Genomic DNA, 21,797 nt, shown 5'->3' with positions numbered 1-21,797 from the left:
TCGTTTGTACAATATAAACGTCTTTGCTATCACTTTTGATCAAGTTCTTGAGAATTTTTGAGGCGAATAAATGACGACAGCATTTGCATATTTTCCCCCTTTATTATCATACAAAGTGTCATGACATTCATACATCATTTTCTTCCTCTACTTCAGAAGTCATGATGGTGCGTAAAGGGTTTGTGACTGAGAGCTGGTTCATTGGACTCATCAGCGCCCTTGTGCTGTTACTGCTGGTACTGCTTATTCTGTGTTTCATAAAACGAAGCAAAGGTGGAAAATACTCAGGTAACAGAAGCACACACATCATTTTAATCTATTGTCACGTGACAGTACTAACAAATGTGCAGATATCCCTGAATTGTATTCTTCTTACAGTCAAAGAAAAAGAAGAAGGCCAGATAGATTCTGAAGCTCGGCCAATGAATAATGAGGGTTTTGGAGAATACAGGTATGGTGAAGTTTGTTAGACAGATTATTGCATAAATTTCCTTTCCCTATTTCTTATGCTCTTCCTTTCTCTCTGAAATGCTCTTCCTAATGATTTGCAGATCACTGGAGAGGTATGCTCTGCAGTTGCGTTGTTCCTTTGCATGCATAAATTTCTCAATAGTTTCTCTTGCATGCATGGAGTGTCATTTTTGACACCTCGCTTGGTGCACATTTGTAGATTTTTATTTATTTATTTTTCTTTCCATAGTGATAACGAGGAGAAGAGGACGGCCAGTCAGCCGTCTCTGTGTGAGGATAGTAAGCTATGTACCGACGACGCTTTAGATGACTATGCCAACAGCATGCAGACCGAGGTCATCATGGACGAGTCGCTGGCCAGTCAGTGCAGCGGAATCCGAGATGTTCCTGATCCCGGGACTCAGGAAAGTTCCCCTCTAAATCCTGCCACATCCATCTCTCACCACGGCTTGCCCAACTCCGCCGCCCTCCTTGACTAGCCGGGTGACACCAAAACCAAACGTGGATGCACATTGGCCCATGACTGACCAAATAATCCAAAACCCACAATTATGAGACCTACACACACAACAGATGCCAAGAAAACCATCCAGATGCACTGCTGGACATAATTGGACCAACACAACACTTACACATTCGAGTGACATATAACAAATAGACTGCCATGCCCGTTGTTTACAAATATTACTGCTCATTTTATGATATGAAATAGGCTACAGCCGTTTACAGTTGTATAAATGTGACAAGAAGAGACTAATCCAGTGACAAATAAAGTAGACGCTTCGCTCCCATGGCGAACGCCAATTCAAATCTTAGACAGATTCACCTGTTAGTCAAAAAAAAAGCGTTGCGGAAGGAGAGTGTGAGGGAGAAGAGAGAAGCTGAGGGCCTTAAAATCATGACTAAGTGCGTTGTGCAAGCATATATACAGCATGAGCTGGTTATACTGGTTGCAAAACTTTATCAGCTTATTGTTTTGTGCGTCTCTAACATTTGTTGATTTTTTTTTATTCTTTGAAGGCTTGCCTGAACCATTTTTTATCCATTTTATTATTAATTTATTTTATTTTTTTACACAAGAATCCATTTGTTGTGTTTTAAAGGTGTTGTAAGCGATGTTAGCCATTGTGGAATATCTCCATTTTAGCCACTGACGTAGACACGCACCCTTAAAAGATTAGCACGGTTATGAAATACGTTTCATTTTGATCAACTCAAACTGATCAATGCCATTACTCCTTCCAGTAAATTTCTTAGAATCTCCTACAGTGTCACATTCAGATCTGCCACTATCTAATCATGGAGATTCTATTCCATAAAATTAGCTTACAGTACCTTTAAGTCATCTGTGTGTTGATATTGTAATATTGTAGAGTATACATATCAATAGAAGATACATATCGACAATGACATCCCCTCAGTTATGATTACAGATTTCTGTAGTGTAAATACATGAGATGCAATTGCTCTACGACGCTAGATCGTATATAGGAAGCTGTACATACAAGCATCTATCAATTTAGCCAAATACAGTATTATAATCTCTTTCATCTCCATCGGTTCCTGTGCCTGCCTTCGACAAAATACTCACCACCATCTCTCATGTTTATTTCTTCTTCTGTATGTGTCTGTGTTCTTAATTCTAGTTTTCTGCATTGTATAAAATTGTACTGATTCTCTCTTGGAGTCCTGTTGGTGTAAAGCCATAAGAATACACACGTAAGGTGTGTGGATTTGAGGTCGTATTGAGTTAGATAGGGCTGTGAGAGAGTACGTCAAACACACAGTTTAGGTTTGGTTACTTCAATGCAATCATGTATTGGCTTGTCTTATTACGCAGAATGTATGCTTTGTTTGGGTGGGAATTGTTCCATACCAGTATACCAAATAGCATTTGTTCCCTTTTTTGCTTTTTGGTTCATTTGATTTGACGTTTGATAAACAAATATAGCAGAATATAGCACTGAGAGAATCTATGGCACATCTGGTATTTCTCTAGAGAGGGGCACAGGGAAAAAAAATTATAAAATCTCTTAATTTCCAGATGAATGTAAATATAGCCCAAAAGATTTGTTTGTTATGATGTTGAAAACTGTCCTGTTGATTATGTTTTAGGTTTTTACATTTGAGTTTTGTAACTTTTTTAACTTTAGAGTAACTTGTTAGTTGTGATTTGAGTGTGGTAGACAAGTAGTGCATAGTATTAAATAACTACGAAAAAAGTCCTTTGATAAATAAATGTCGCAGGTTATGAAAAAAACGAAGAGACCGAAAAAAGCTAACTGAAACATGATTGCGCTTATAGTTTCCCGAGTGCTAAAGAATGGCAGTATTGTGCATATCTGATTAGAATCTATTGCTGCAGAGGCAGTGTGAAAGAAAGGATGCAATCATTTTATTTGCGCCACTGCACACACATGCACACACACACTTCCAGGGAGCAATAGAAACAAGCTGACTCAGATCTTTTGAGACCACTGTCTTGCGGCAGGCTTTTTGCAGTGATTCCCAGCCTTCTGGGATTGTCTGATCAGTGTAAGCCTCCCTCACAAAAGCTGTACAAACACACTCAGGACAAAAGTCTCTTAGAGGTCTATTTTCTTACAGGAGGGGGAAGTGATGCAAATTCTAACTCAATATTCAACTGAACTGCTGCTAGTGTATTTTGTCAGTGTCTTGACTGTGTTTTGAGCTCTGAGGTGAATCGACTCTCGGATATCCACTATACTGCCCTCTGCTACTGCAACTAAAACTGGGAGGGAGGGCAATGTTTAAAGCGTGACTAGCGGACAAACGTTGCCGTTTCTGTTGTTACTTGTCAAATGTACGCATTCAAGCTCATAATGCATCTTAAACTGTAGGCTTAATGCATAAATAAGCTTGACATAATAGTCTCTTATTCCTCTTGTATGTTCTGTTTGTTACTGCATATGATGTGAAAATAAATGAAGGACGAGATGAATGAGGTTGTGGGACTGTATTGGTCACATTCCCCTGTGGTGTCGTGGACTGAAAGGGAAGTGAGGGTGGGGTACGATAAATAGATATGAACAGGATTTTGTTATTGTATCTGCATCACCCATAAGCCAGTGTAAGTAAATACTTCTTAAAATCAACGGGATCATCTACATCTGTAACATTCTGTATAAAATTCATCAGTATATAATATTTTATAATGGCAACTGCCAGCAATGATTGTTATAAAATTCCAATTGATTGAATGTCAAACGTACACGTTGAAATCCGGTAGCACTTTATTTGTTGTGCAGGAGAATGGTCAGATAAGAGGATGGAATGGGACGGTGCTTTATCGAGAGCTTGTGCCGAACTGGGTGAAGTAGTGAACTGTGGGACGGTTTGTATACAGCTGCTTGTCCAGGTATTGTTGGCTGAAAAACAGAAAACACTGCGTTTTCACTGTGTTATTCAAGAATTACTCTGCTAATAGCTACCAGCAACAGCTATACAATGAACGAAATTAGAATTTGCATACACAGAAATGTATCTATTATTAAGTTCTCACTTATGGTGTTAGTGTCAAAATGAACATGGAATTTTACTTCTGTAATGTAACGTACACTACTATCAAAAGGTAGGGGTCGGCAAGAATTTCTTATTCTCACCAAAGCTGCATTTATTTGATCAAAAGTGCAATAAAAACAACAAAATGGTTCAATATTATTACAAATTTACATAACTGTTTCCTGTTTAATATATAACAAAAAATGAATAATTTTTAAGGTCTTTTACTACTCTTGATTATATTTATTTTCCAGTTGTCTGCGTTCTGCTTGCATGCTGCTGTGTGTTTTTAACAATAGTGAAATATGGATGTGCCACTTACTGAGCTTGCTGCTCTCGTGCCAGCTGTTGATTGTATTTATCATGCTGAATTCTCCTCTCTCTCTGCAGCTCCTTGTCTCTGTTCTTCTCTCTCTCCTGCTGTCTGGCCTGCTCTGTCAGATGGTAATCCCAGGCCACATCTCTCTGCCTCTCCATCTCTCTCAGTCTCTGGTGAAATCGGAAAGGGATAAAAGAGTATTACTTTTATGATGACTATAAATGCTTGCTCAAATGGCACGTCAGTGCAGGATCTTAACCTCTTTCTCCAATAGCTGTTCCTCTCTCTTTCGGTGGATTTCACTGATCTCCTGTGGGGTCATGCCCTTCCAGCGGTCGGCCAGGACTCGTGGACCCTCTGCTGAGGATTCGGTTTTTCTCTTGGCAGCCTCTGGTCGCTCTGTCAGAAGGTCAGAGGTCACCATGTACTGCATCTCTGCCAGCTCCTCTCCCTCTCTCCTCAGTCTCTCTTGTTGCTCCCTCGCCATCCTCTCCTCAGCCTGCAAAGGGAGGTCAGATGTTACCTTGACCTTTCATCTCAAAGATCTATGGACGTGTCATTTCAAACCCGTGTTGGTGCATATTAACCTCATATTGGATAAAAATATCTATTTGGGGTGACAATAGCCGCGTTTCCACTGTCGGGCCAAAAGCAGGTGTGCTAGTGTCTGGAGAAAGTCAGCGCCACGGATCATTTCAGAAAGCTAACAGCTATAACAACAGCATTAAAGACTTTAAAATAAGTTGAGCCAAAAGCTCACATTCAGTCAGCAGCGAGTGTTTGAAATTACTTGATTCGATGTGGATTATAAATTATAATCACCATACAAGGCAGAAATATTTATAAGCGATGCAAAAGATTATGCACGCTAGGCATTAACTAACATAGTAAACATGTTAAATATGACTGCTGGAGAAATCAGACGTCAGCTTCATATTTTCTATCACAATCGTGTATTCATATTTTATCTGTCATAAGTCTCGTCTCGAGAGTTTAGCTCCGCGTAGCATATGTCATCAAAACATAATAATGGTTTTTGTTCGGGAGCTTTTATAAAAATATATAAATGATCATTCTTTCTAAATGTGATGTACTACAGTATATATAGGCTATTGTGACTTCAAATAAACAGAAACAGACTTGACTGAATAACAGACTATGTTCATAACGTTTTATTTCTGTGTGACTAATTTTCACTGATAAATTAATTCATGATGAATGTTTACTGATAAATTAATTCATAATGATCAATGTAGCACTTATTATAGTAAAACATTGATGCTTTTGGATTTAAATATTTCACAAAGCATGCAAACAAACGGCCACTTTTATCATGTTCATTTTGTGATCGCACTAATTCCAGTGACTTATTTCTTATTAGTTTTCTGATAACTTCTCTTTGTTGGTGAAATGATGGGGTTGTATGAAATTGTTCCTGAGAGGCGTGTAAAGGGTGGGTTTTAGTGAAGCACAGCGGAGCTTCAGGCCCGACTGTGGAAACGCAGCGCTATTTTGGCATTAGGATATTAGCCCCGCCCGGCCCATTTTAAGCCCTGGCTCGCACTGGCCCGACAGTGGAAAAGCGGCTAATGGCAGGTTGCCACTTTTTACAGTGTTTGATATTGTAGTATAGAAAATAGCAGTGTGAATATTCTTCAATAAATCTAATTTCCATGTTCCATGAAAGTTGTTTTGAACATCTTGAGGGTGAGAAAATGACCTTGTGTTCATTGTTGGGTGAGCAATATTTATTTAATATTTAATAACCTATTAAAAATAAACACAAATGATTGCCTTGATTAGTTTGTGGTGAGATAATACCTGAGCTTGATTGTAATGACTGAGTGCAATGTGGGCTGCTCTTTTGCACTCCTCCTCCAGAGCATTCAGCTGCACTGCCCTGAGGTCTTTTTCCACCAACTCCCTGCCGGTTAGCAGCTCTGCACACGCAAACACAGATGAAATACACAGTGAAATACATTACCGTTCCTTCTATTTTAACATTACAAGGCTACAGGGAATATAATGTCATCTGTTTACCTCTGTTTTTTTGTTCTCTTTCTTGTTTTTCCCTCTCCTCCTTTTGAGCTCTCAGGTTTCTCTCATTCATTTCCATCTGAGCTCTCTTCTTTTCATTTTCATTCATTCCTTCTCCCTGACCAAGTGTGAATAAACATATTCATAGAATATAAACAGTGGTATCCTGCAATATGACAAAAGTTTATTCCACTAATTACATTCAAAAAGTGAAACTTGTATATTATATTCATTCATTACACACAGACTGATGTATTTCAAATGTTTATTTTAATGATTATAACTGACAACTTAATCCCAAATTCAGTATCTCAGAAAATTTTAATATTGTGAAAAGGTTCAATATTAAAGACACCTGATACCACCCTCTAATCAGCTAATTAACTCAAAACACCTGCAAAGGCCTTTAAATGGTCTCTCAGTCTGCTACACAACCATGGGGAAGACTGCAGACTTGACAGTTGTCCAAAAGACGACCATTGACACCTTGCACAAGGAGGGCAAGACACAAAAGGTCATTGCAAAAGAGGCTGGCTGTTCACAGAGCTCTGTGTCCAAGCACATTAATAGAGAGGTGAAGAGAAGGAAAAAAGTGTACAAACAATAGGGATAACCACACCCTTGAGAGGATTGTGAAACAAAACCCATTCAAAAATGTGTGGGAGATTCACAAAGAGTGGACTGCAGCTGGAATCAGTGCTTCAAGAAACCACTATGCACAGACGTATGCAAGACAAGGGTTTGAGCTGTAGCATTGCTTGCGTCAAGACACTCTTGAACAACAGACAGCAGAAGAATTGGGCTAAAGACAAAAAGGACAGGACTGTTGCTGAGTGGTACAAAGTTATGTTCTCTGATGAAAGAACATTTTTGTAAATCAGGGTCACAGAGTCTGGAGGAAGAGAGGAGAGGGACACAATTCACGTTGCTTGAGGTCCAGTGTAAAGTTTCCACATTCAGTAATGGTTTGCGGTGCAATGTCAAATGCTGGTGTTGGTCAACTGTGTTTTCTGAGGTCCAAGGTCAACGCAGCCATACACCAGGAAGTTTTAGAGCACTTCATGCTTCCTGCTGCTGACCAACTTTATGGAGATGCAGATTTCATTTACCAAAAACTGCATACAGTGCCAAAGCTACCAGTACATGTTTTAAGGACCATGGTATCCCTGTTCTTAATTGGCCAGCAAACTCGCCTGACCTTAACTCCATAGAAAATCTATGGGGTATTGTGTAGAGGAAGATGTGATATGCCAGACCCAAGAATGCAGAAAAGCTGAAGGTCACTATCAGAGCAACCTGGGCTCTCATAACACCTGAGCAGTGCCACAGACTGATCGACTCCATGCCACGCCGCATTTCTGCAGTAATTCAGGAAAAAGGAGCCCCAACTAAGTATTGAGTGCTGTACATGCTCATACTTTTCATGTTCATTCTTTTCAGTTGGCCAAGATTTCTAAAAATCCTTTCTTTGTATTGGTCAACAAAAAAGTCAACATTTGTAATAAATCAAAACCTTTTAGTCCTTTTGTTCTAAAACCTAAAACCAAAATGTGTTCTTGACAACTTTGATGAACTTTTTTGATCTACTTCACACGTTGTCTACTAATATATATATATATATATATATATATATATATATATATATATATATATATATATATATATATATAAATTTAATTCCGTTTTTTAAGGCTGTTGTATTTGAGAGATTACATATTTGTACTTTTTTGTCACACTAAGACTATTTAAATGAACTAAAAATGCTGAACAACCTAAAGTAAATGCTGAAAGTTACAAAAACTTTCTTTTATAGTGTTCTTGTTACACGTGACATACTTAAATATACTTTCATTATAAAATATACATAATTACATGCAACTAACATACCAAACCCTTATCCTAATTTTAACCTATAATAAGTACATTACATAAATATTACTCATGACTTAAAGGGATTGTTCACCACTCCCCCCCAAAATTCTGTTATCATTTACTCACCCTCAAGTTGTTCCAAACCTGTATGAGTTTGTTTATTCTATTGAACACATAAGAATGTATTTTTTTAACCAAACAGTGGATGACCCACCGACTTCCAATATATTTGTTTTTATACTATGGAGGTCAATAGGGTCAATGTTTGGTAACCCACTTTCTTCAAAATATTTTCTTTGTTTTCAGCAGAATAAAAAAAAACTCATACAGGTTTGGAACAAAAATGACAAAATTTTGTTTTTAGTTAACAATCCCTTTTATTATACTGTGACAAATATGAAACCTTAAAATAAAGTTTACCATACATTTTAACATTTCGTGTCCATGTCATTTGTTAGAGACTTTATCTGTTGCTGTGTCCCAACAAACATTCACTGTACACAATATGCTTACCAAAAACACTTGCATGCTGGCGGGTCCCAATGAAGAGTCCGAGACAGAAATACTGGCGTCTGGCGCCGCCTGTCGGACATAATTGACATCTGCATCACGACTGTCTTCAGCTCGTTGATGTATCGCTCTATATTGTGCCAAGTTCTGAGCCAACTCTCTTCGCAGCTCCTCTTCTTCTTTTTTCTGTTGCATTGCCGATTCATCCAGGGACAAGCGCAACAGATCTGAACAACAAAGGACATAATTTCTGCATATCATAGACCAATTTTTTTGCTGATCCATTATTGGAAAAAAATGGAAAGAAGAGAAACACCCAAAATACAGGTGATATATAGCTTAAAAGTATTAGTTTATAAACTCATTGCTGTAGCTTGTTTTGCAGCACAGAAGTAGTGCAGAGTGCAGAGGTGGTCTTACCATGAGCCAAGTCTCGCTGCTTGTCCATCTCCAGTCGCTCTTGTTTCTCCTCCCGCTGTTTGTGGAGCGTGCGCAGGTCAACGCCGATCACTCGGGCTCTGCTGTTGAATATCCGCTTCTTGCGCTCTGCTTCTGCGGCCCGACGCCGCTCCACCGCCCGCTGCGCAGACTCATCCACGGGTAAATCAACCTTGTACATGTTCTGTCAAAGCACAGTTTGATATCAACCAACTTCCAGAATATCAGCTAACTATCCATCACCGCCAATGAGAAGCTGGTGGATTTATTATTATTATTATTTTATTTATTATTATTTTTATTTAATTTTTGCGTAGCTATTAATAACAAAAAATTGCTATAATTTATAATTACACACAGAATAAGATGAAACATTAAAGCCTTACTGGTGAATATCAGTTGGGTTTCGACGAACGGCAGTCTCATGTCAGCTCTCCTCTTGTGTTTGTTTGGCGTTGCCATGGTAACCGCTTCACGGTCTGTGACGCGGCTTATCGAATATGTTTCACAGACATATATTATTCATGCAAATTTATGTGAGAATTGGTTGCTATAAGCTAAAAAGTTACTATGGACACAAAGATGCTTGCTGAAATAATATAATTTTAAGTTTTTATATATTTTGTAACATTTTTGTGTAATGAAAATGTTTCTTTCATGGTTTTAGTTTTCATTTTTGTTAAATATAGTAACCTGCCATTAGACTCTACTGAACACTTGTAATATTATTGTTATGATAAGCTAACTATAACTCATGGTCACAGTTTACTAAAAAAAAAAAAAAAACGACTAACCTAACCTATTCACAATGTTTCTTAATTAATTGCTTGCCTTAATTTTCTGTTCTACGCTTTTGTAACTTATCTTGCATATTATTTCACCTGTGTCTGCTTTTTATATGTTGTACTGTATGTAAAGTGTCCTTGGGTGTTTGAAAGGCGCTATATTAATAAAACATATTATTATTAGAGATGGGGACCTGGGGATGTGGGATCTGGGGTGGGGGGAGAAGGTTCATGCTATTGTGATTTCTTGGCCAGTGCTGCGGTGTTGTCGGTCCAGTAGAGGTCCTCTGTGATGTGCAAACCCAGGAACTTGGTGCTGCTCACTCTGTCCACAGTCGCACCGTTGATGGTCAGAGGAGCATGCTGAGTGTGCACTCTCCTGAGGCCAACAACAATCTCCTTCCTCTTCTCCACGTTCAGAGAGAGATTGCCGGCCAGGCAGCTCACCTCGCTCCTGTAGTTTGTCTCATCTCTGTTGCTAATGACCACCACAGTCTTGTGACACAGACTTGATATGGTGCATGACTAGCTGTTCAAAGCACTTCATGATAGGAGTAAGTGCAACTCGACGGTAGTCGAAGCAGGATGGAGACGGCTTCTTCGGGACTGGAATGATGTCGGTGGCTTTGAAGCATATGGGGACAACAGCCTGACTAGTGAGATGTTGAAAATGTCTGTGAAGAAATCAATATGTATTTGGCTTTAGCTTTTCAGGTGGTCAACTACATGACCAGTCAGTCCAGAATTTCCAGGCAATTGTAATCTCTCTGAGAGAGGAGTTCTACACAAAAGCTGACTCATTCATAGGAGTTTACCCTGAGTTTTGTATTTCAGCAATGGGCCATATAAATCTTAATATAACAAAAGTAGTTTACGCATACAAGAGTTCATCCCATCCCAACATATCATTATATCATTATTGTACACTGTGCTCTAGAGATGACAACTTTAATAATAATGTATTTTGTATTATGTTGACTTTTAATATATATTATAAATTGAATCGTTTCATTAATTCACAGTGAGGAGATTGTATCATCATTAAGCTGCTGATTCCAATCCTAATGGTTAGATTGTACTAATCTGAATTTATTGGTAGACAGCTAAAAAAAAATGATCAGTGGCATCTTTTAATTATAATCATTGATGTTTACATAGATTTTTTTCTTTATTTAAATTAATAATTAATGTTTCTAAGATGCCTACTGTTGTATTTCAAATAGTGTGCATGATTGTGTAAGTATTAATATTCTGTATTCTGTGAATATTAAATACAAATGAACAGATTTTCACATTTAATCAGCTGGACAGTCTAGATCGGTGATTTTACCTTTGGTTAATGTTTTGACTGCACTTCATCAAAAGTTGCCTATTGTCAAGTATGCCTTGTTGATTTGTTCATTCAGTACAATGTGGAATATTTGTTTTGTTTTAATTCTCTGTCCTAATGGGAAAATGTGTTATGTAAACTGTACTCAAATGGAAAATAAGAACGTATGTGATGTGCTCAAGGCTCTTTCCATATACATGGTATACTGTTTTGTTTTTTCCTTCAAAAAATATACCCCATAGAGAATAACAAATAAGCCATCTCAAAATAAAACTTAGTTTGGTTTCCTGAGGTTGAATCAACATTTTCCAAAAATCATCTTTCCCCCAACAGAACTCTTTCCTCCACGTAAGAAAAAAAAATAATGCTTTGAAAAAAAAAAAAGACAAAATTTGACGTCATAATTTCAAATTCAATTTCAACTTCTTATTTCATATTTGACTTAGGTGCATCTCAGTAAATTAGAATGTCATGGATTAATAATTAGCAATTTAACTCAAATTGTGAAACTTGTATATTAAATAAATCCAATGCACACAGACTGAAGTAGTTTAAGTATTTGGTTCTTTTAATTGTGATGATTTTGGCTTACATTTAACAAAAACCCACCAATTCACAATCTCAACTAATTATAATATGGTTACATGCCAATCAGCTAATCAACTCAAAACACCTGCAAAGGTTTCATGAGCCTTCAAAATGGTCTTTCAGTTTGGTTCACTAAGCTACACAATCATGGGGGAACACTGCTGATCTGACAGTTGTCCAGAAGACAATCATTGACACCCTTCACAAGGAGGGTAAACCACAAACATTCATTGCCAAAGAAGCTGGCTGTTCACAGAGTGCTTTATCCAAGCATGTTAACAGAAAGTTGAGTGGAAGGAAAAAGTGAGGAAGAAAAATATGCACAACCAACCGAGAGAATGACAGCCTTATGAGGATTGTCAAGCAAAATCGATTTAAGAATTTCATTTGGAAACCAAGGTCCTAGAGTCTGGTGGAAGAGTGGAGAAGCTCATAGCCCAAGCTGCTTGAGGTCCATTGTTATGTTTCCACAGTCTGTGATGATTTGGGGTGCAATGTGATCTCCTGGTGTTGGTCCATTGTGTTTTTTGAGCACTTCATGCTCCCTTCTTTTTGAACCAGCTTTCTGAAGATGCTGATTTCATTTTCCAGCAGGATTTGGCACCGTGGGATGGTGACCAAGAGCACCAAAAGTTGGTTAAATGACCATGGTGTTGGTGTGCTTGACTGGCCAGGAAACTCATCAGACCTGAACCCCATAGAGAATCTATGGGGTATTGCCAAGACTCAAGAGGAAAATGAGAAACGAGACCAAAAAATGCAGATGAGCTGACTGTCAAACTGTCAAAGAAACCTGGGCTTCCATACTGTATGCCATGCCGAATTGAGGCAGTAATTAAAGCAAAAGGAGCCCCTACCAATTATTGAGTAAATGTACAGTAAATTATCATACTTTCCAGGAGGCCAACAATTCACAAAAAAAATAAAATAATTTGTATTGGTCTTGTGAAGTATTCTAATTTGTTGAGATAGTGAATTGTTGGGTTTTTGTTAAATGTGAGCCAAAATCATCCCAATTAAAAGAACCAAAGACTTAAACTACTTCAGTCTATGTGCATTGAATTTATTTAATACATGAGTTTTACAATTTGAGTTGAATTACTGAAATAAATGAACTTTTTTTTTATTTTTATTGAGATGCACCTGTATGTCAATATCAAATTTATGTCATAATTTTTAAGTCTAATCTCTTAATGTTGCCAAAATTATGATTTACCTTAGCATTTTTTTTTAATTATTATTATTATATAGAAAAATACATTAGTTGAAAAAGAAAAGTAAAATAGCTGGAAGCCTTTTTTTTGTAGCCTACTAATGGAAAATGCCACAACATTTTAAATGTTAAACGAAAAAAAAAAATGAACTTGTGGTAATATATAAACAAACCAGAGCACACCTGGCGTTCCCACTCACCCACACCCTTTAAGCTAACATTAGACCTCTTTTTTCACGTGGGCTCATCCTCAGCGGTACAAAACCAAGCATGCTTGCACAGAACTCGCTCATGTTGATGACGCCAGCCAGCTCCCATTGGTCGCCTCTTGTTTCTTGGGTTCGGTTGCAGTGCAAAGAACGCCCAACGTGTCAATCGGCGCCCAAGAAGATCTCCAGAAACGCCTCGCTGTTGACCGGTTTGAGCAGACTACTATAACCCACCGCTGCTTTCGTTTAAATCCCCGGCAATGGACAACATTAAAGACGGGTGGTTCACCGAAACATGCACACTGTGGCCTGGTCAAGCGATGAGTCTTCAAGTAGAGGAGGTTCTGTATCATAAGAAATCGAATTTCCAGGATGTAATGGTTTTTAAAAGGTGAGTCGTGGTGCAAAGTGGCTTAAATTAGCATGTTGGCTAACTTGCCGTGTTTTCTGGCAAGCGTAAGTGAAGCTATCTGTCACAATGGATGGTGAGGAATGTGTTTTTCTCACTTTTCTCTGAGGTGTCCACTCAGAAAGCACGTTGGCTTATGGGTGTCTTGATGTGTGGGGTGGCTGCGGCTAGAATGCTAACTGCAACGCCTGCTTTACTGTAACGTTAAGTCTGGCGTGGCACTGAAACTGTGAGATCGCATTGATTTTGTACTAGGCGTTTGTATAATATGTAAAACTGCACACTGCACCGATTCTGACATGTCCGAACATTAAAAAAATATATATAATAATTTCTCTAATATTTCCACCCATAATTGTGTGGTGCATTAGAAAACCAAAACAACATTTATTTGACAACGTTTTCAAGGCTTAATCAGCTATTTAAACACCACAATGCTTTTCTGGTGTTCAGTGATCACTCGACACTGTCTTAAGACAATAGATTGACCCATTCATACAGTGAGAAATGCAAATCTAGACTTGCTTCCATTATCTATGCCCTGGAAATCAATAAAATGAAGTATTTGCACATGTAGGGTGTTTCCCATTTTAAAATGTGCTGAGAGATCAGAGCTGTCAGCTGCCATCTCAAATCACATGTGCATGGTTGCAATGCTTAGTCCAATGCTTCAAATGGATCTTTGCTTTTCCCCCACTTGTTTGTTCTACATTTTATTGCTTAATGTATGAAAATGATCATTGTTGCTTCTCTTCTTGCAGTAAAACTTATGGAAATGTGCTGGTTTTGGATGGAGTCATCCAATGCACAGAACGAGATGAATTTTCTTATCAAGAAATGATAGCCAATCTACCTCTCTGCAGCCACCCTTGCCCAAAGAAGGTATGTGGAATCATTTTTGTCCTTCATATAAATGTGATTTGGAAAAATTGAAGCTGTTTGGGTTTTTGTTAAGTTGTTCCCCATTTCTTTCATCAGGTTCTCATCATTGGTGGAGGAGACGGCGGTGTCCTGAGGGAGGTTGTCAAGCATCCGCTGGTGGAGTCTGTTGTTCAGTGTGAAATTGATGAGGTTTGTATCCAGTTAAACCTGAACGTATGCTTATAGTTAAAAGGTTTTGGTAAGTAAGGTTAGTTAAAGTTAATGAGTTAATAATTTTTATTAAACAAGAATGAAATGTATCAAAAATGTCAGTAAATGCATTTAATTTTATGCAAAAAAAGATTTGTATTTCAAGAAAGATGTTGATGAACTTTCTATTCATCAACAGGGTTTATGCGGGGTTGTAAAAGGTAGTAAATTATATTATGCCAAATTAAGGCCAGTAAAAAGTAGTAAACGTCATCTGACGAGGTAGTAAATTTTCGAAGCCCCATCTAACTGGGTCTATATCATGGGTGTCCAAACTACAGTCCAGTTTTTATTGGCCCGCAGCCAGGGTCCGAAATTAACAAGCGCCAAGTGCGGTTAGATTTTCTGTTTGGCGAGTAAATCTCAAAAGGCTATCCGCCACACTGGCGGGTGAATGTTCATCATACCAAAATAGTAATAAAAAAAATTACAATTGCCTTGTGTAATGTTATGATGCCTGGAAATTAGTTCAAATCTCCTGCGAATCTAGAGCGAGTGAGCGAGCAAAAGTATGCAAGCAAACCGTGTAGCAAGCGCACGGCAGAGAGGAAGAGACCTTGCATGTGTGTCTCTCTCTCTCTCTCTCTCTCTCTCTCTCTCGCTCTCTCATGCAGTGGTGATGCGCAGTGTTGGGCAGTAGCGTCGCTACAAGCAGCGAAGCTACTAGTTTAACTACATTTCTCAGTTGCTTGGTCGTAGCTTCACTGCTTTCTGAATCAAATAGCTTTTCAGTAGCGAAGCTCTTTTTTTTTTTGGCAAATTGATAAGGAACACAAAAAACTATTACAACTAAACAATTACACCTGCCTATCTGTTTGACTGACAGTTTTGAGCACTGCGATAGCATTGACTTGTAATAAAACGTGTTCAACATAAAATTTTTATTTTAAAAGTAGCTTAGATGTAGCAAGCTACTGTTGATGTAGCTTAGCTTGCTACATTTCCCAGGGGGGTAGCTTCAGTGTAGTGAAGCTTCATTTATTGTAGAGTAACTGGTAGCTTAGCTCACTAGTACATTTTCCAAGTAGCTTGCCCGACACTGGTGATGCGTTCATATAAACGCTAAACGCTGTAAAAAAAAATATTATGACATTTTAATTGTTTATTAATAAACAAGTGTTTCTGTGTCAGCTGCAAAGATGAAGTTGACACTGACTCGCGATCTTCGCAGTAGTGAACCCACTGGAGAAAAATGCATTTCTTACGGATTAGCCTATAGCCTACTTTTATTTAGTTTTGAATGGTTCTGTTTAAAAGTAGAAATTTCAAGCTTTCTGTTGATAATAGATATAGGATATTTCTAATTTGTTTTGGTCTGTGAGGCAAGTAGCCTAGGCTACCTATACGCTGAGTTTCGGTTGTGATTATACAAAATAATGAAACATGGATTAAAATTAAGATAAAATTTATACAAAACGAAATTGGTTTCAAAGATATGCTTTGTGTTTTCTGTTTGATGTTTTCTCTCTTTTCTCTCTCTCTCTCTCTCTCTCTCTCTCTCTGTGTGTGTTGGACAGTGCTTGGCTTGTGTCCAGTGTTGAAGTTATTTGTTTATTAATGAAATACTGTTATTATAGTGTACAATTGCACTTTATTATTACACATTGTATAGCTGTTCATTCTAAAGGTCCAGTCTGTCTTCAAATTTTTATGTAATTGTTACTCTTTGACATATTGAGTAAATCCTATGGACCAAGGCCTTTTGTGATATCTTGATTAATCCAAGTTCTATGGTAGAGTTCCCTCTTACTTGAATGTAGCTCACTCACTTGTCCTAACACACATGCACACTCACATATACCTACAGAACCTCACCTGACTTTCTCTTTCTCTGGTTCTCTATCTCTCCCTCCCAGTGTTGAAATTAAGTTATAATTGCCTCATTAAATTGTGATTAAATATGTTATTAATTAATTTTGGAAAGATATTTCATGTCTTTACTTGTCACTTTACTTAACACTTAACAATGCTACAGTTAAAGTTTGAAGCTGTGTTGGTAGTAAAACAATTGTGATGGTAGTAAAATAGGTGGTAAAAAGGTAGTAAATTCAATTTAAGAATCTCTGTATAAACCTTGATCAAAGAATTCAAAAATGTGTCACGGTTTCCACAAACATTTTAAGAAGCACAACTGTTTTCAACACTGATAATAAGAAAAGATTCTCAAGCACTAAATCAGCATAATAAAAATGATTTATGATAGATCATGTGACACTGAAGACTGGAGTAATGGCTGCTGAAAATGCATTTTTTTTTTTTTTTAAGTATAACTTATATTTAACCTGTATAATATTTTGAATATAATCGTTTAAAAATATTTTCAATATAATATTATACAGGAAACAAGTTATTTTAAATTGTAATAATATTAAATAGTAACAATTTTGATCAGATAAATGCAGCCTCGTTTAGCATCATTCTTTCACAAACAGAAAAATAATCTTAATCTGGGGCCCGTTCTTCGTACGTCGCTTATTACATCCGAGATCAAATGACACATCCAAGATAATATCATCGTCCTAATCATGATCCGGCTAATTGGGTTCTTCGAACACACCTGTTGTGTATGATTAGTATCGCTGGATTGAGTTATCTGAGATAATTGCGCGTTCTTGTGTTGGCTTAAAAGGGGATATGTATCGATACTCGAAACCATGATCAGCAGTGCAGCGATTGGCTGGTGGCAAGACAGCAATCTAATGATGTAATATCATTTAAAATGACACCTGACGAAAAACTTGCCAAATTTCTGGACTTTTATAAGGAAACAGCCAAGCAAACAAAACTACATAAATGTTATAATAGATACATGAAACAGATAATAGATACATGTTTTTATTGTATTAGAATTTTTTTCATGATTCCCAATTATTTAGATTCACAATTTATAATAGTTGTGCAGTCTTTAAATTTTTATTTCAATGTAGAAATTATCTATTAATTTCATTTTATATTTGGACAGATTTGTTACGTGACCGCATTAAAGTTTCTAAAGGGTCAATATCATGTTATCTGCATCTCCTGCGCTCCATCAAGCCACTCTTATAATAGCAGTCATCACTCAAAATAATGCACGACTCTATTATCTGTATACCATGTGTGTAAGACTCTAATACAATTATGAAGTAATAATTTTATGACAAATATTTCAGTGAGTAAAACTGGCTGTCTATAGTAGGCTGTTATGGACTACACAGCATTTTTATATTATTTTAAAATAATTATTTTAATGATTATTATTTTAAATTATTGTCGCTGGATCAGTACGATACTCTTGTAATAAAGTAGCGGTGGTAGCAAACATATTTTGAGTATCAGTTCTGGTTAAAAAGAAGCGATCTAATCCTGTTTACATGAAATAAGCCTGCTCCCGAGCAGGTTTAAGCTTACGGACCTGTTGCAATGACAGCAACTCCGGGATGAGCTTCGAAGAACCAAACGATTCAAGATCACGCCAAATCGTCAACATTCAAATCCAGCTAACTGAGTTAGCGACGTACGAAGAACAGGCCCCTGATTTATGAAAGGATCATGTGACACTGAAGACTGGAGTAATCACAGGAATAAATTACGTTTTCAAATATTAATATAGAAAAACAGTTACTTTTAATTCAAATTCAATATTGCTGTTTTTACTGTATTTTTTGTTTTGTTTTATCAAATAACCCTTTGTGACTAAGTCATTTCTAAACATGAATGAATCTTGTTTCAAAGGATGTAGAGAATAGTTTAGCATCTACCTCTGTTTTTAAAACCTTCTTAACCTGTTAAATGTCACCCCGTCCCGTATACGGGACACCTATGTTGACTATACTATATTACAATCTAATCTAATCTCGACAAACTATATATCGTTGGAAAGGTCTAAGACTCCCAAATATATATTTTACCAATATTTTTTGTTAAACATTATGTAGGAAAAGTAATAGATGAATTTATGACAAGGGTGCACCCTCAGAAAACTACATTACAAAAGGAGCTTTGACCTTTGTTTAAAAAAAAGACTTCCTCGTTGCCTTTTTCTCTATCACATTTTAGAAATCATCAGAAGTTATATTTCACTTGAAAACATAAAATCTCAAAATTCATCCTTCAAAACCCATTTTAAAATCAGACATTGCATTACCATGTAAATGGCACATCAAAATCAAGTTACAAAATGTTGTCAGTCATGAATTATAAAAATTTAGGTTTGTATCATGCACATTCATGTCTATCTTCAAAAACGTGACATTTAACAGGTTAAGACTCCTCATTTGTTTTCTCTGATCTGCTTTCTCCTTTTAAATTCATCCATTTAAATGCTTTTTTTAAACATTTGTCAGTCAAGCCTTGTCAAGTTAACACTTTATGTATGAAACATGTATGAAGGTTTCAGAAACTCCCTCTGGAAATTAATTTTGTAGCATATTTAAAGGTTTTGCCATTTCTTCAAACTATTTCATGCTTTAACATGCTGATTAATTTCATGGATTGTTTTCCCACAGGATGTAATAAACGTCTCCAAGAAGTACCTCCCTGGAATGGCAAAAGGCTTCTTCAGCCCCAAACTTACTCTGCATGTAGGTGATGGCTTTGATTTTATGAAAAGGAATCAGGATGCCTTTGATGTCATCATCACAGACTCCTCAGACCCTGTCGGTATGCAGCCCAATGTGTGGCGTTGAAGTTTCTTCTTTGCATTGGTAAATAATGATGTAGCCACTGACTCTCAGACAAAACATGGTGTTCATTACAGATCGATCTCATTTCTTCCTGTCACAGGTCCGGCTGAAAGCTTGTTCAAAGAGTCTTACTATCAGCTCATGAAAACGGCTCTTTGTGAGGGAGGAATTCTCTGTTGTCAAGGTTGACATAACTGCAAATCTACAAAAAAGCTCTAAGATGAAAAATATGAATGATATGCATTTGACAAGTTTGTCATTTTTGCTTATAATTTCATAGGAGAGTGTCAGTGGTTGCATTTGGACCTAATCAAAGAAATGCAGACCTTCTGTAAGACCCTCTTTCCTGTAGTAGACTATGCATACTGCACCATTCCAACATACCCAAGTGGACAAATCGGCTTCATGCTTTGCAGTAAAAATTCGGTATGGTTTTTCTTATTACCTTTTAATAAAGCTGCTTTTGTTTTAATAGATTTATGATTCCTTATATATATAGACGTTGTTTATACACTACAGTTCAAAAGTTTGTAATCAAGATTTTTTTTTATTTTAATACTTTTAAAATTAAAATGTAATACTTTTATTCAGCAAGAATGCCAAATTGATCACCATGAAGACAATTATAATATTGCAAAAGAAAAAAAAGGTGTCACAGTTTCTTAAAAAATATATTAAGCAGAACAACTGGTTTTAACGTTGACTATAATGTTTCTGTGAGCAAAAGGATTTCTGAAGTTCCATGTGACACTAAAGACAGGAGTAATGGCTGCTTCAATTACAGATTTGCCGTCACAGGAATAAATGACCTTGCAGTATATGAAATAGAAAGTTATTTTACATGTATTTTTGATCAAACAAAAAATAAGATCTAACAAAGATCAAACAAAAGAGACCTCTTTTAAAAAAATGTACCAACTCCAAACTTTTGAACGAAAGTCTATTTCTAAAATAATATTGATTAATGCAAATAATTTTATCATCAGTAAATAAATTTTTTTTTATTGCAGAAAATAAATTTCCGTGAGCCAGTACGAGAACTGCCAAGAGATGAGATCGAGAGCATGAACCTGAAATATTACAATCCTGACATCCACCGCGCGGCGTTCATCCTCCCAGAATTTGCCAGAAAGGTGAGACGCAGCCTATTGTTTTCTATTTTGTGCTCTTTACTTTGCATTTATAGGGATTGAACCGTTTACCTACTGTTTACACAGGTACTAAGTGAAGCCTAAATGGCTTCATGGGTGCCATCTTGTCAACACGCTGCCTTCTGTGAAAGCAGAACAAAACCCTGACCACAGCTGCAGTAACTCCAACACCGCATCCCTCTCTATCAATGGACTGCTAATGGACAAGTGCAAATGCCTTCTGTGGGGAAATTCTGTTTATCTGTCCAGTCCGGCATGTTCTGTGACAGATTCCAGTCTTTCTCTTACTTGTGTTGAGTATGAAAAAAAGAAAAAGAGTGCAACGTTCCACTACAACTGTCTTATTTTCCATGATTTAAATAAGCATGCAGGTGTTTTAAATGAACTGCATATCCTCTGTATAAACCCTTTCAAAGACTTGAGGTCAGTATAACAGTAGATTTTCTCATCATGCTGTATTAAGGTTTCATATTACGGATCACTTTATCATCAGTACACTACTGTCAAACCTAAACCGATTTAGTATTGCTATAATTTCTAAGACTACTACTCCGAAGTGTGTACAGAAGATGCTTAACGTAACTAGCAAAACTAGAAGCTATTTTCGCGGTTAAGATGATCTAACATTTAAATGGGTTGTGTTTTCCTTCCTCCTCTGTTAAGGTGGCACATGGGCTCTTTGTAGGTGACTTGTGTGCTGTGGCTCTCCTGAACAAGTCTGATTACATGTGAATTATTATTATTATTATAATTTTTTTTTTTTTTTTTTTTTTTGTAGAGCAAATAGTGTTTGGTATGCAGCCTTTTTGAGTGATATGCTATAGTGTATTTCAAACGTATGCTTATGGTCAATGGACTCTGTATGATGGAACGATTTTGCGGTGTCTTTTAACATTAGAATTACCGGAAGTCTCAAACATTGAGACATTGTCTTAATATTGAATATAATCATGGAGGTATACTTTATGACAAAATAAGTGTATTTGATGGTTAGCTAAAGATCTTTTAAGGATAGCTGCATAGGGCAAACTATTTTGTACTCTGTCAAGTTTAACTGTATGTAAGAGGGTTTATTTGTCCTTTTACCATTTAATGTTCATGATGTACATTTAACTTTACTTATTTCATAAATTGTTTTGAAATACAAA

At 36.9% G+C, this 21,797-nt stretch overlaps 3 protein-coding genes across 5 annotated transcripts; 2 read left to right on the top strand and 1 right to left on the bottom strand.

The window, feature by feature from the left end:
- Nucleotides 1–131: 131 nt before the first annotated feature.
- On the top strand, nt 132–3,433 carry LOC128012170 (neural cell adhesion molecule L1.2). Its single transcript, XM_052595235.1, has 3 exons — nt 132–288; nt 379–451; nt 701–3,433. Exons 1-3 carry the CDS (start codon nt 162–164, stop codon nt 948–950), a joined length of 450 nt encoding a protein of 149 aa, XP_052451195.1. The 5' UTR covers nt 132–161; the 3' UTR covers nt 951–3,433.
- A 272-nt stretch (nt 3,434–3,705) lies between these two features.
- Nucleotides 3,706–9,647, bottom strand: LOC128012169 (RIB43A-like with coiled-coils protein 1). Of its 2 annotated transcripts, none has more exons than XM_052595233.1 (8): nt 9,556–9,647; nt 9,152–9,353; nt 8,735–8,958; nt 6,353–6,467; nt 6,134–6,252; nt 4,572–4,811; nt 4,316–4,482; nt 3,706–3,860 (listed from the first exon to the last, which is right to left on the bottom strand). In XM_052595233.1, exons 2-8 carry the CDS (start codon nt 9,348–9,350, stop codon nt 3,779–3,781), a joined length of 1,146 nt encoding a protein of 381 aa, XP_052451193.1. In that variant the 5' UTR covers nt 9,351–9,353; nt 9,556–9,647; the 3' UTR covers nt 3,706–3,778. The 2 variants fall into 2 exon arrangements, with proteins under 2 accessions (XP_052451193.1, XP_052451194.1); XM_052595234.1 differs by having other exon boundaries at nt 3,715–3,860; nt 9,528–9,634.
- Nucleotides 9,648–13,413: 3,766 nt separating this feature from the next.
- LOC128012205 (spermidine synthase) lies at nt 13,414–21,797 on the top strand. Of its 2 annotated transcripts, none has more exons than XM_052595297.1 (8): nt 13,414–13,685; nt 14,465–14,585; nt 14,682–14,774; nt 19,322–19,475; nt 19,599–19,682; nt 19,779–19,924; nt 20,509–20,631; nt 20,784–21,797. In XM_052595297.1, the coding sequence occupies exons 1-8, from the start codon at nt 13,555–13,557 to the stop codon at nt 20,847–20,849; spliced, it is 918 nt and encodes a 305-aa protein (XP_052451257.1). In that variant the 5' UTR covers nt 13,414–13,554; the 3' UTR covers nt 20,850–21,797. The 2 variants fall into 2 exon arrangements, with proteins under 2 accessions (XP_052451257.1, XP_052451258.1); XM_052595298.1 differs by having other exon boundaries at nt 13,419–13,685; nt 20,716–21,797.

The sequence above is a fragment of the Carassius gibelio genome, chromosome B23 (assembly GCF_023724105.1).
Source record: "Carassius gibelio isolate Cgi1373 ecotype wild population from Czech Republic chromosome B23, carGib1.2-hapl.c, whole genome shotgun sequence".
In the NCBI taxonomy this organism is placed as follows: domain Eukaryota; kingdom Metazoa; phylum Chordata; class Actinopteri; order Cypriniformes; family Cyprinidae; genus Carassius; species Carassius gibelio.
The sequence above is the reverse complement of the archived record's forward strand: the minus strand, read 5'-3'. Positions and strand labels throughout refer to the sequence as shown.